Source organism: Zonotrichia leucophrys, chromosome 24 (assembly GCF_028769735.1).
Source record: "Zonotrichia leucophrys gambelii isolate GWCS_2022_RI chromosome 24, RI_Zleu_2.0, whole genome shotgun sequence".
NCBI classification, from domain to species: domain Eukaryota; kingdom Metazoa; phylum Chordata; class Aves; order Passeriformes; family Passerellidae; genus Zonotrichia; species Zonotrichia leucophrys.
The window spans coordinates 303,332-315,705 of NC_088193.1; the positions used below are offsets into that span (position 1 = coordinate 303,332).

At 59.7% G+C, this 12,374-nt stretch overlaps 1 protein-coding gene across 2 annotated transcripts; it reads left to right on the plus strand.

Moving 5' to 3' along the window:
• The first annotated feature begins 5,188 nt into the window (after nucleotides 1-5,188).
• LOC135457407 (5-hydroxytryptamine receptor 3A-like) lies at nucleotides 5,189-11,803 on the plus strand. 2 transcript variants are annotated; one of them, XM_064731951.1, is made up of 9 exons: nucleotides 5,189-5,301; nucleotides 7,246-7,409; nucleotides 7,534-7,578; nucleotides 7,879-8,009; nucleotides 8,567-8,736; nucleotides 8,931-9,091; nucleotides 9,319-9,529; nucleotides 9,662-9,895; nucleotides 10,069-11,803. In XM_064731951.1, exons 1-9 carry the CDS (start codon nucleotides 5,241-5,243, stop codon nucleotides 10,365-10,367), a joined length of 1,476 nt encoding a protein of 491 aa, XP_064588021.1. In that variant the 5' UTR covers nucleotides 5,189-5,240; the 3' UTR covers nucleotides 10,368-11,803. The 2 variants fall into 2 exon arrangements, with proteins under 2 accessions (XP_064588021.1, XP_064588022.1); XM_064731952.1 differs by having other exon boundaries at nucleotides 7,900-8,009.
• Nucleotides 11,804-12,374: the final 571 nt, after the last annotated feature.

Below are 12,374 nucleotides of genomic sequence, written 5' to 3' on the forward strand. Positions count from 1 at the left end.
GCTGCGGCCGCCCGTGCCTGTCTGTGTGTCCGTGTGTGCGTCCGTGTGTGCGTCCGTGCCCCCGCCCGTGCCTGTCTGTGTGTCCGTGTGTGCGTCCGTGTGTCCGTGTGTGCGTCCGTGTGTCCGTCCGTGCCCCCGCCCGTGCCCGTCCGTGTGTCCGTGTGTGCGTCCGTGTGTCCGTCCGTGCCCCCGCCCGTGCCCCCGCCCGTGTGTGCGTCCGTGTGTCCGTCCGTGCCCCCGCCCGTGCCCGTCGCGTGTTGGTCCGCCCGTGCCCGTCCGTGTGTTCGTGTGTCCGTGTGTCCGCCCGTGCCCGTCCCGTCCACCCCGCCCGTGCCCGTCCGTGTGTCCGCCCGTGCCCCCGCCCGTGCCCCCGCCCGTGCCCGTCTGTGTGTCCGTCTGTGTGTCCGCCCGTGCCCGGCCGTGACCGTCTGTGTGTCCGTCCGTGTGTCCGGCTGTGTTCCCCCCCGAGAAGCCACCGATCATCGCCCCGAGCCCGTTCTCCCCCGTCCCCCCACCCCAGCAGCCGGAACACCGGCCCAGCCGGCGCTCTGCCCTGGCCGCGTCCCTCCATACTGATAAAAGTGAATTATTTTCTTTTAATTACAACAGTAATAAAGGCCCCTCCCCTGTTGAGGTCCTGCAGGTGTGTCTGCCGGTGCTGTCGGTGCTGCCCGGCAGGAGGCTGCGAGCAGGGGCTGGAGGAGGATGGACTGGGATGCTCCAGGGGTGGATGCACCCCGGGGCAAAACCGCCAGGAAAAGGCTCAAAACAACGAGGACCTGGCACCTGCTTTCTGCTCCAGCCAAACCCATGCTTTTTTGGGCCTGGGTGAGCAGCAGGAAATAGGCATTTCTCAGATTTGCTGAGCCAAAAGGGTCTGTGTTCTGGACACAGCCTGGGTTCTACCTTCCTCTTAATACAAGGGTGCTGAAATGGAGATGTCCCAGCAAGGGCCCCGGCGCTGTGCAGGATCCAGGTGTGTGTGTGCAGACCCCACGCCGTCAGCAGTGCAGCTGACGAAATGTGGCTCAGGCACCTGGGCAGCTTGGCTCCACCTGAGGAGCCAGCGGGGCTCAGCTCTCTTGGGGAAACTGGTGAAAAACTCCTGCGTCATCAGCAATGTGTCAGTTGCAATCCCCATCAGGCGACACTGATGGCATTGGCATTTCCAGCAGAGCTGTGGCACTGCACAAGGAAGGGGGACAGTAGGGTCAGACAGTGCCACTGCCATACCCTGGTTGCCAATTCTCCCCTGAAAATGCCCTTTCACAGCTGGATGGGTATCTCCACATTGGATTTGTCCTGGGCAGTCACAGACCATCTCTTGCCTTTTGTTTTGGGAGAGGTGTGGGACCTCAGCGTGGCCTCTTCTGAGACTGTCTGGGTTTCCTGGTTCTCACAGGTGCTCCAGATGAGGAATTCAGGAGGGAGGAGGTAGCAGTGTAGATAAGGTGAAACAGTGGAAGGTGGTGTTCGCCTCTTTCCCTGATGTGCAAAGTATAAACAAGATAACCAGTGATCCTTGAATGCAACAGAGTAAGAAATTCCACTCATTTTGGGAGCTTGCCAGGCTATTAATAGTGAGAGATAGGGAGGTAGTACTGGGCACTGTGATTTTCACTCTGGGACCCTCATGCACTGCAGAGGGAATGGTGCTATACCTAAACTTCGTTGCTTAGGTAAGGGTCCCCAGGATTTTCCTACCTTAAAAAAGCTATTAACCATAAAAATTCTGAATTTCCCTGTCTCAAAGATAAACTCAGACCTGTATTTTTAGCTCTAGGTTTGTCCAGGCTGTGTTTAACATTTAGCAGCCTGATTAATGCTGTGATAATTAACTAGGGTGTAGAACAATTTGTTTGCAGTGTTAAGTGCAGTCACAGCACTGTTACATCCAAGATAATTTACTAGGGGGAGATTGTACACTGTCAGACAGAGCAAGCTGCAGACATGTCCTCTCCTTCCATGCCCTGGGATTGGGCTCAGCCTGTGAGCATACCTGCCGTCCCACTCAGCATCAGCCAGATCTCCTTCATTAACAGCAATGGGCTCCAAATACCTTCATGTTCTTATTATTGCCTGCCTTTAGTGGTAATGAAACTGGCAGAATATTGCAAGCATCTCAAGGGTGTCTAATGAAAGAGAGGACTTGAAAGGAAAGCACTCCCATCCCTTCTCTGGGGGATTTAAAAGCACTGGGCTACTTCACTGGGTGAGGATGGGCTTGATAGCTGGAATGGGCAATTTTTGGCTTCTCCGAGGGCCAAGCAGTTTGCATCCATGGGACAAAGCTACCAGTGCCCCTAAATGAAATTAAATTGGCCAAGGGCACCACGCTGAGCAGCTGTTCACAGCGTTTGGTCTGTGCTAGGGTCTGGGAGCTGCACAAGGTGAGTGCCAGAGCAGAGACCCCGTGTGTCCCTCTGCAGTGACCAGGGGTGCCAGCCAGCCCAGGCCTCCTGCAGGAGCCCTGTCCCTGGAGCAGGGCCCCGTGCAGCGGGGCTGCAGAGGGCCCGGCCGTGCCCTGCCTGCCTGCCATGCTCATCTCGTGTCTCTCTGCAGCGTTAAATCACAGCAGACATGCAATTCGGGCAGCGGGAGCCTCCGTAATGGGCGGCCTCGGGCGCCTGATGGGGCCGGGGCCATCCGGCAGCTGTGCTGCCAGGGCTCCTTGCTGATGCTTTATTGTTTGTGACGCTCCGAACGCGCTCTGAAAGGCGAGTGCTGGCAGCCTGGAGGAGAGCTGCTTCCCTCTCCTGCCCGCTCTGCACCGGCAAGCTCCACAATGGAGGCATCCCTCCCTGCTCCCACTGTGCTCCCCAGCCTGGCTACAGCACCCCATCCTGAGCAGAGCCCTGCCACGCTCCTGCCACAGCTGCACAGCCCCCAGCACATTCCATGGCACGGGGTGGGAGCTGCCAGGGGGCTGTAGTGCATAATGCTGGGCACCCAGGACTTGGGATGAGCTCAGGTTGGGCTGAGGAGGGAATGCAGAGCATCACTTATGCCATCCCATGTTGGGGATCTTGTGCTTGTGCCCCTGTGCTCCCCTCAGCCCCTGAGATTGCTGCGCTGGGCTAAATACCTGCTTGCCCAGCCAGGGCACCTGCTCCCAGCATGGCTGCTCCAGGAGAGAGGCCTGAGTGCCAATCTGTCCAGTGCAGGGATGCTGCCATGCCTGGCTGCAGTGGGGCCTGCAGGGATGCTGCCATGCCTGGCTGCAGTGGGGCCTGCAGGGATGCTGCCATGCCTGGCTGCAGCGGGGCCTGCAGGGATGCTGCCATGCCTGGCTGCAATGGGGCCTGCAGGGATGCTGCCATGCCTGGCTGCAGCGGGGCCTGCAGGGATGCTGCCATGCCTGGCTGCAATGGGGCCTGCAGGGATGCTGCCATGCCTGGCTGCAATGGGGCCTGCAGAAATGCTGCCATGCCTGGCTGCGGGATGCTGCCATGCCTGGCTGCAATGGGGCCTGCAGGGATGCTGCCATGCCTGGCTGCAGTGGGGCCTGCAGAGATGCTGCCATGCCTGGCTGCAGCAGGGCCTGGACGGGACGCAGGGCTGAGCTGTGGGAAGCCCCAGGCACTGAGCACTTTGATTCCCAGAAAAGCAATTACCATGCAGCAGATTACAGGGCTAATAAAATCCTATTATGCTATTTTGGAAAGTAAATCTGATCTGGGCGCTGCCGATTGATATCAGCCGTCCCACAGAACGTCCCGCAAGAGCCCCCTGCGTGTGTGTAACACGAGCCTACAGTAGATCACGCTAATTAGATATCCAATAACAGGAGGGCTGATAGGAACTACATTAAAATCTCTTTAAGATGAAGATGTAAAACCCGAGGGAGAAAATTCAGAGTTAATGATGCTGCAGCAGAGGCTCCACCGGAGCAGTCTGCGCCCCCTTGGCCTCGTCCTGCCGGCTGCAGAGCAGGAGCTGCAGGAGAGGGGGCAGAGCGGGGCACGGTCCCCAGCACCGTGGTGGCGCTGCCCGTGATTTTCATTACCCAGATTCAATAAGGGGAGAGCGCTATGAGCTGCTGGCGCTCCCTGGGAGGTGACTTGCCAGCCACTAACGGAGCCGAGAAATCAAATTACCCCCAGCTCTGCTCTCGCTCTCTCCCTGACACCGCTGTTGGCAGCCAACGGGGAGTTCATCAGGGCCCCGCACTAATTCTTATCTCGTTTAAGTGACTCCATGCCGGCATCTGATGCAATTTGCTCTACGCCACTGCCGCAGGCTTTGGTCCCTGGCCGCCGCTTCCCCAGGATTTCCAGCAGCTGGCAGCTTTGTGGGGACCTAGTCACCTGCAACACACACAAGCACAGTGTAGGCATACAGGAATACAGAAGATTATGGAGGCTTAGGGTGGAGGGGAAGCTCCCCTGCCAGGCAGAGGGACTCTGCCCAGCCCAAGGCTCTGATGCTGTGGAGGGATGGATGTGCAGCCTGAGCAGGGCACCCCTGCATGGGTGGACACCGAAGGCCTTTTGACTCCAGTCAAGGCCTTTTGCTTCCAGTCTTTTTTGCCCCAAGGCGTTAAACATTTTGGGAAACTGAAAACGGTAGGAAGAACCTTTTTTGCTGAAATTTACAACAAATGCAAATTTCTGTGGTGAAAATTGACTCCAGTGTAGGTGCAGGTTGGAGGGGTTGGGGGAAAGCTGCTGCCCCAGGCAGGGGTGCCAAGGGCTGGCTGCACATGCTGCCCCCACCTGTGGCTGTCAGAGCCACTGTCGGTGGCACAGACCCACCTGCCGCAGGTGTGAAGGGGAGCCCGGTCCCTCCAGAGCTCCCCTCTCCCCTGCTGGTGGAAACCCACCCTGTGTCAGTGGCATATCCCAGGGCAGGCTCCCCTCCCCTGCCTCCCAGAGGGCTTCCCCATCTTTCCAACTGCTGAGGATCTCCTGGCCCAGCCCTGGCACCTGCAGTGCCCTCTCCCCCATCGTGCCCCCACTGCACATGATGCTGGTACCCCAAACCCGCCTTGCCACAAGCAGGCACCGGGGCAGAGGACGGGGAAGCTCTTTTGGGGCTGGGCGGGGGTGGGGGATGGCTGGGTGGGCCCCACTGGCATCGTCCTGTAGCATTTTATCCTCCCAGCCTGAAACTTGATGCAGCGGGAGAGGCTGATCGCGAGATTAACTGGGCGTTCTCAAAAGCCCGGCGCTGTGGGGAAAGCCACGCGAGTGCCGCCCGCCTCCCGCTCCGCTCCGCGCTGGGCTGCCGCCGGCCGAGCCATGGTGCCCGCGGCCCTCGGGGCGCTCCTGGCCCTGCTGCCGCTGACCCTGCAGAGCCCAGGTAAGGCGAGGGAGCGCGGGCAGGGCTGGGGCTGAGCGGGGCCGGGCGCTCCTGCACGGGGCAGCACCTGAGCCGCGCTGAGGGGCAGGCAGGGGCTGCTCTTCGGGAAGCCTTCGTGCTGCTGCGAGGTGGCACAGCTGGGGCAGGCTGGGGCATGGGGGAGCTCCGCTGCAGAGCCTGGAGGCGCCTCCTGCCTGGGTAACGCTGGCAGCAAGGTGGTGCAGCCTTAGCACCAGCTCTGCTCTGCGGGGTCTTGAGGTGCTCTGGAGCTGCGCCCAAAACCGGCCCTGGGGACGGAGAGGGATATGGGGGTCTCCTGCCTGCACTCCACTGCCCGAGAGAGGCTGCCTGAGCCCCCTGCCTGGTGAAGGGCTTCCTCCAACAGAATGTTTAGTTCCTCACAACCTAGAGCTGGGTTTTGGGCACGATGCTGTGCCGATAGTTTGCAGTTGCAGCTCTGTGCAGTGCAAAATTGACAGCCAACAGATTTCCTTGTTATTCCATTATTATTTTCTCATCTAATGTTCCTGGGAAATAGCACAAAAAATCCTTGAGCTGTTTTGCACCAGCCCAACTCAGTTTTCAGCAGGCTATTGACTCAAATCTCTGGATAGGTCATGTAGCTCCTGTCACCCAACGTCCAAGCCTTCTCCCACTGTTAACACATCTAAGGTGGCAGAAAAGGAGCGGGGACAGTGATATGCTCACCCTGGCAATGCTGGCCAGGAGGCAGGAAGGGCTGTGCGCACAGGTCCCCATGTGTTAGGGCTGTGCCAGGTACGTGCCAGGTACGTGCCAGGTTCACCAGGTGAGTCGCTGGCACAACCTGGCACAGATTTGGGCTGGGCAGACCAGCATGGTGTGTGGAGCAGAGGCAAAGAGCATTAGAGGTGAACCCAGCCCAATCCTCCCTCTGCAAAGCCATTTCCCTGCTGCCAGAGCATCCTGATGCAGATATGGGTGGTGTGGATGTGAGGAGAAGGTGGTGCATGGAGGAGTGCAAGCACGAGCCAGCTGCCACCAGCTGCAGCAGGGAAGGTCACTTGGCCCGAGCTGTGGTAATGGCAGCAGCTGCATTTCCTCCCCTCACCCTAATTGCTGCCTCTCCCCATCTCAGTGCCTCTGCTGGTTCATGCCTGCCTGGGCGAGCACCATGCCCTACCATTCTTGAGCAATGTCAGAGGGGCTGAGGCTGTTGCTTTTTCTTTTTCTTTTTTTTTTTTTTTTTTTTTTTAGCTTAAAATAGAGATTGAAATTCCCTTCCAGTAGCTTTCCCCAAGTTCCCATAGATCTATTCCAATCAGTCTCTTCCATTATGCTGGAATTGGACTCTGGGGCTGTGGCTACACAGGTGCAGCACTGCTGCCCTGGCCCAGCCGTGGTGTTCCAGGCGCCTGGCAGTGAGGACATGGTGCTGAAGGCAATTTGCCCTCACTTGATGCTGCTAGCACCAGTGAAGGGACTGTTTTCACAGGAAGCAAACACCAAGATACCTAATAAACGAATTTAGCATCCTGCTTCATCTCTAGCCTTCCCCGTCTCCACCTGCTGAACAAAGAAATGTCCCTGGAGGGAGCGAATGGTATGAAACCTTCCTGGGGGCAGTGTGTCCCTCGTGGTTCCCCGCTGCCGCTGTCCTGGCACTTGTCCACAGAGGTGAGGGCTGGCAGCTGTGCCCTCTGGGGCTGGGGAAGGTCACAGCGCTGACAACCTGCACGGCACAGGATGTCAGTAACATACTAGGTGATGCTTCTGCTGTCCAGGCTTGTTTCCCATCAGGATGCTCTATTAAAGTTGGATGGGAAACCCCGAGGGGTAAGTGAGGGCAGGCAGCTGGCAGCACCCCGCAGGCCATGGCACACCGCAGGGTGGCGGCAGCCGCGGCCCCGGGGGAGCAGCCTCCCTCCCTCCCTCCCTCCCTCCCTTTGTCCCTCTGCCGAGCAGGTGCCCGGCCCGGGGCCGGGACGCCGGAGCCCCCCGAGCCCGCCCTGCGCCGCCTCTCCCACCACCTCCTGGCGCACTACCAGAAGGGCACCCGGCCTGTGCGGGACTGGCGAACGACCACCACCGTGGCCATCGACCTCATGGTCTACGCCATCCTCAGCGTGGTGAGTGCTCTGCTGCCATTGCGCAGGGAGGGGAAGGGTACCTGGCGTGCAGCATCCTGCCAGCGTGCTCTGCCCGTCCTCCTGAGGGTCAGTCCCCGTTCTGACACCGTTCCCATCTTCACAGGATGAGAAGGACCAGGTGCTGACCACCTATATCTGGTACAGGCAGGTGAGGAGCCACAAGATCTCACCCCTTCCCTGCTGGCCCCCTCGGGATCCAGCACCCCCAAACCCCCGTGTTTTCCTGTGAGAGAAGTGTGCAGTCCTGCAGGATAGTGGGGGGGGAAACACATCCCTCTGCAGCACATGAACCCCAAGGCTCAGCTTTCATGCTCCCTGGTTTGCACTGTTGGGTGCTGTGCAAGCTGAAGGATTATTCTTCCCTCCCTCCCTCCCACGGGTGGGAAGCTTTCTTGGTGCTGGCCTGGGGTCTGTGTGCTGGCAGAGCAGCAGGACCTCGCCCACCCAGTCCCCTCTCCATTGTCCCCAGCACTGGACAGATGAGTTCCTCAAGTGGGACCCAGATCGCTTCGACAACCTGACGCAGATCTCCCTCCCTGTGGAGAGCATCTGGGTGCCCGACATCCTCATCAATGAGTTGTGAGTGCAGCCAAGGTCTCGAGGGAGATGCACTGGGACTGGAACTCCTCACCCACCGTGGGCACGTACCCTCCCGTGCTTTGTATTCCTGGCACAGAGCTGGCAGCCTCCCCACATCGGGAGCTGCAGATGGGGATTGGCTCTGCAGCTGGGCCATTTCCAATGCTGGCTAACCACAACCATTGGTAATTACCCTCACTGTGCTGGGGGTGAGATCCAGATACCAGGAGAAAGGCTTTGTGCAGACAGTACAATGCCGGGGCAGCTGCAGAGCTGCTGGCCCTTCCCATGGAGCTGTGTGGTGTCCTTCCCACTCCGTGGGGATTTAAGGTGCTCCCAGTGCCTCCTGAGGGCTCTGGGACCTCTCGGGCTGGGAGAGGGCAGCAGTCTGGTGAGGTGATGTGAGGCAGAAATGCCTGCAAGGGTATGACCAAAAAAGCAGAAGAGGAGGCAAATCCCTGGCTCGTGGGCAGTTCCCCCCTGAAATGCCACTTGGCAGAAGGAAGCCCTGCCCAGAGTGCTCTCCAGCCCACATCTCTGTCCCTCATGTCCCTCAGCGTGGATGTTGGAAAGTCCCCACACGTCCCCTACGTTTACGTCAGCCATCACGGGGAGGTGCAGAACCTCAAACCCATCCAGGTGATGACAGCCTGCAGCCTGGACATCTACAACTTCCCCTTCGACGTGCAGAACTGCTCTCTCACCTTCACCAGCTGGCTGCACCACAGTGAGTGCCGGGCCGCGGGCTCGGGTCCCGGGGAGCGTCGGGAGCTCCGGAGCTCCGTGCACAGGGCGGCTCGTCCCTCTAGATGGCCCCAGCGGATCGGGGAAGCGCGCAGGGCGGGCAGCCCGGTGCAGGGGCCGCAGCTGCCCGCGCTCTGGGCGGGTACCCCCAGTTGTCGCCTCTCCTCCGCCCCCCAGTTCGCGATATCAACCTCTCGCTGTGGCGGCAGCCGGAGCTCGTCAAGTTCGACCGGAGTGTCTTCATGAACCAGGGCGAGTGGGAGCTGCTCTACGTGCTCAGCCACTTCCGGGAGTTCAGTGTCAAGAGCAGTGACAGCTATGCTGAGATGAAGTTCTATGTAAGAGCCTTTGGCCTTTCTCGGGGATGTGGCCCGAGGGAAGGGACTTGCCTGTCCCTGTCTGCTCTGTGCTGCAGCTCCTGCCTGCAGGTGGGAGGCTCCTGCTAGTGAGCCCTTCCTCGGGCTCACCTTAGTGCCCCTGCCATCCTCATTCTCCTTGGCAAAGAGCCACAGCAGCTGAAGGCTCATTGCAACCCTTCACAGCCTTTTGTGTCTCTGTCCTGCAGGTAGTGATCCGGAGACGCCCCCTCTTCTACACCGTCAGCCTGCTGCTCCCCAGCATCTTCCTGATGGTTATGGACATTGTGGGCTTCTACCTACCTCCCCACAGTGGGGAGAGGGTCTCTTTCAAGATCACTCTCCTGCTGGGCTACTCGGTTTTCCTCATTATTGTATCCGACACATTGCCAGCCACTGCCGTCGGCACCCCGTTGATAGGTAGGGTGCTTCTCCTGTCCACCTGCCACGGCAGTCGTGGGCAGAGACCACAGGGCCCTGAGACTTCAGCAGGGAGGATTGGCTCTGTGCACGAGCCTTTGCAGGTCACTCACCTCACTGGTGCCTCTGCAGGCATCTACTTTGTGGTGTGCATGGCACTGCTCGTCATCAGCCTGACAGAGACCATCCTGATTGTGTGCCTGGTACACAAGCAAGACCTGCAGCCCCACGTCCCCGAGTGGCTGAAACACCTGCTGCTGGAACGAGCCACCATCCTGCTCTGTATCCGGGACAGGAAGAAATTCAGCCAAAGCAGGATGCAAACCGTGGACACGTCCAGGCGGGTGGAGAACAATGACAGCACAGGTAAGGGTGGCACAGAGAGGGCCTGTGGGAACTGAAGGAGTCTAGGTGCTCTGTGGCCATCTACACCTACATAGCCATTCTTTGTATGGTGAACTGGGTGCCTTGTTCACCCTCACAACCCCCAGTTCCCTGTCTAAACTGATTTTTCACACTTGCTTCTCTTGATCCCTCAGCCAAGCCGACCCCCTATGTCTGTGAGGACCCCCGGGAGTGCGGGGCAGTGGAGGGCACGAGGCCTGCTCTGGCCCTTGCCGGCCGGCCCGAGGGCTCAGCAGCACTGCAGGAGGTCCTGCGTGAGACCACGGCAATCCGCCAGCTCCTGGAGAAACGGGAGGAGTTCCGCGACCTCGCCCGGGACTGGCTGCAAGTGGGCTACGTGCTGGATGTGCTGCTGTTCCGGGTGTACCTGGCAGCCGTCCTGGCTTACAGCATCACTCTGGGCACCCTCTGGTCGGTGTGGAGGGATGCCTGAGCAGTGCCCGTTGCTCAGGGCGGGAGATGGGGGACCTCACTCTTGTGGGTTCTCCCTGGCTCTGGGACTCGCCAGTGCCTGTCGACCCAGGCGGGCGCATCCCTCACGTCCCTCAGCTCCGCAGCGGAGCAGGAGCCCCCAGGACCCCATGACCCTGCCCAAACCTCTCTCCGTGCTTCCCCTGCCGGCCCCGGGAGCGCCTCCGGCCCGGCCCGGCCCCGGCCGCGGCTTCAGCACCGCGGACAGCGGCCCCGCCGCCCGGCCCCGCCGCCTCCCGACCGGGGTCCCCGGCATCGGGTGGGGTCCCCCCTGCTTCGGGGGATCCCCACCGCCCCAGGGGTCCCGCTGCCCTCGGCTCCCCGACCCCTCACCCCGGCTGCTGCCTTTATATCGTACCCCGGGCATGCTTGCCCAGCACATCCCCCATTCTTGTGCTCAGCAGTTTCAGCAAAGTGGGAGAGACCCCGCGTCCGGCCGCGGCCAAACCCGGATGGCAACGGGACTGGCTCCGTGAGCACGCGGTACGGGGAGAGATGCGGGGGCAGCACTGCCATCACAGCTGCAGCAGGTCCCAGCTCCCGCTGCCATCTGCCCCTGCAAGGACAGAGACACAAGGCGAGAAGTGCCGCAGATGCCATAAAGGCCCATCCCATGTTCTAGGAGCATCCCTGCATATGCAGGTGATGGGGGACAGGTGGGTTGACACCACCTGGCTCTCCTACATCTGCCCTCAAACCCACCAGCCCCAGAGCAAGACTCCCACTCACCATCTCAGAGCCATCACCTGCAGGAAAACTCACCCCTGAGTGACGGGGGCTGAGGACGGGTGGAGCGGGCTCCTGCCAGCGCCGGCCGCACTAATGCGCTGATGGTCTGTAAGTGGCTGCCTATTGATGAGGTGTCCAGTTAAAGAGTTCGTGAGACACTAAATCAGCCCATTGATCCTGCCGAGATCGATGGTGCTACAGACCTGATCAGTGCAGCGGGCAATTAACACCCTCTGGAATGAGCTGCCTTCGTGTAACATCAAACGCTCCAACAGACAAATCCAATGGGGCCATTGACCCGGGTGTGCGATGCCACCCGGCCCATGTGTTTGACGAGGGTACTGGGCAGCAAGACTCCTGAGCCAGCCTTGCCATCTCTCTCCTCCCCAGCGTGACCCTGATGTCCCCCAAGGCTGCACTGCAAGATGCTCATCTGTGCTGCTGTATCCCTGTATCCCATTGAATGCTTTGGTCCTCATCCTCCCTATGCTAGGAAGCCATCATGCACCCAACCTAACCCCCTCAAGAAGCAGTCCTTTTCCCTGGAAGGAGAGGCTGCCTGTCCTGGAGGAAAGATTGATTCTCCCCTTGCCCTCTTGCTACTTTGGGAAGTGCTGCATGTGGGAAAAAGTTCCAGGCATCTGAGAGAAGCCTGGATTTTCCTCTTTAAAAAAAAAAAAAAATCAATAAATCTGAATCTAATCTCCTAATAAAGGTTTAATGAGGACATAATGTTGATGGAACAGAACATTGTTGCAGCATAATCGCTCCCAGCTGCTGTGCGAGTGTGCACACAAAGGCCTGGTCCTGCCGTGATTTCCCCGTTGTTGTAACAACGCCTTTGTGCCAGGCCGGGCTTTGCCTCCCTTCTCATGGGGCGCTGCAGCCCGCAGGTTCCTCACAGCAAGACCACCTCTGCTTGCCCTAACCTGGACCAAAGTTCCCCACCACTTGCCCAAAGCCTTCCTGGGAGGCTGTGCTGGGGGGACCGGGGGAGGCAGGAACACCATCAGGACCTTGGAATGGACACGTGGCGCCTCAAACCTGCTGGGAAACGCTGGGGCAGGACACTGGCACATGCCACCCATCCCTGGGAAAACTCAGTGCTGCTCTGCCCTTGGGGACCCCAGCTGTGCTGGAAGCAATGTCTGATGGCATCATGAGGTAGACGGCAGTGTTGGGCACAGGCAGGGCCGGGTGGAGCTGGCAGCACCCGCTCAGGCCGGCGGCAGCGTGCGGG

Coding starts and splice junctions, on each gene's coding strand:
- LOC135457407 (XM_064731951.1), top strand. CDS start 5,241: ATGGTGCCCGCGGCCCTCGGGGCGCTCCTGGCCCTGCTGCCGCTGACC. Junction 5,302..7,245: donor GCTGACCCTGCAGAGCCCAG/GTAAGGCGAGGG, acceptor TCTGCCGAGCAG/GTGCCCGGCCCGGGGCCGGG. Junction 8,010..8,566: donor GACATCCTCATCAATGAGTT/GTGAGTGCAGCC, acceptor CATGTCCCTCAG/CGTGGATGTTGGAAAGTCCC.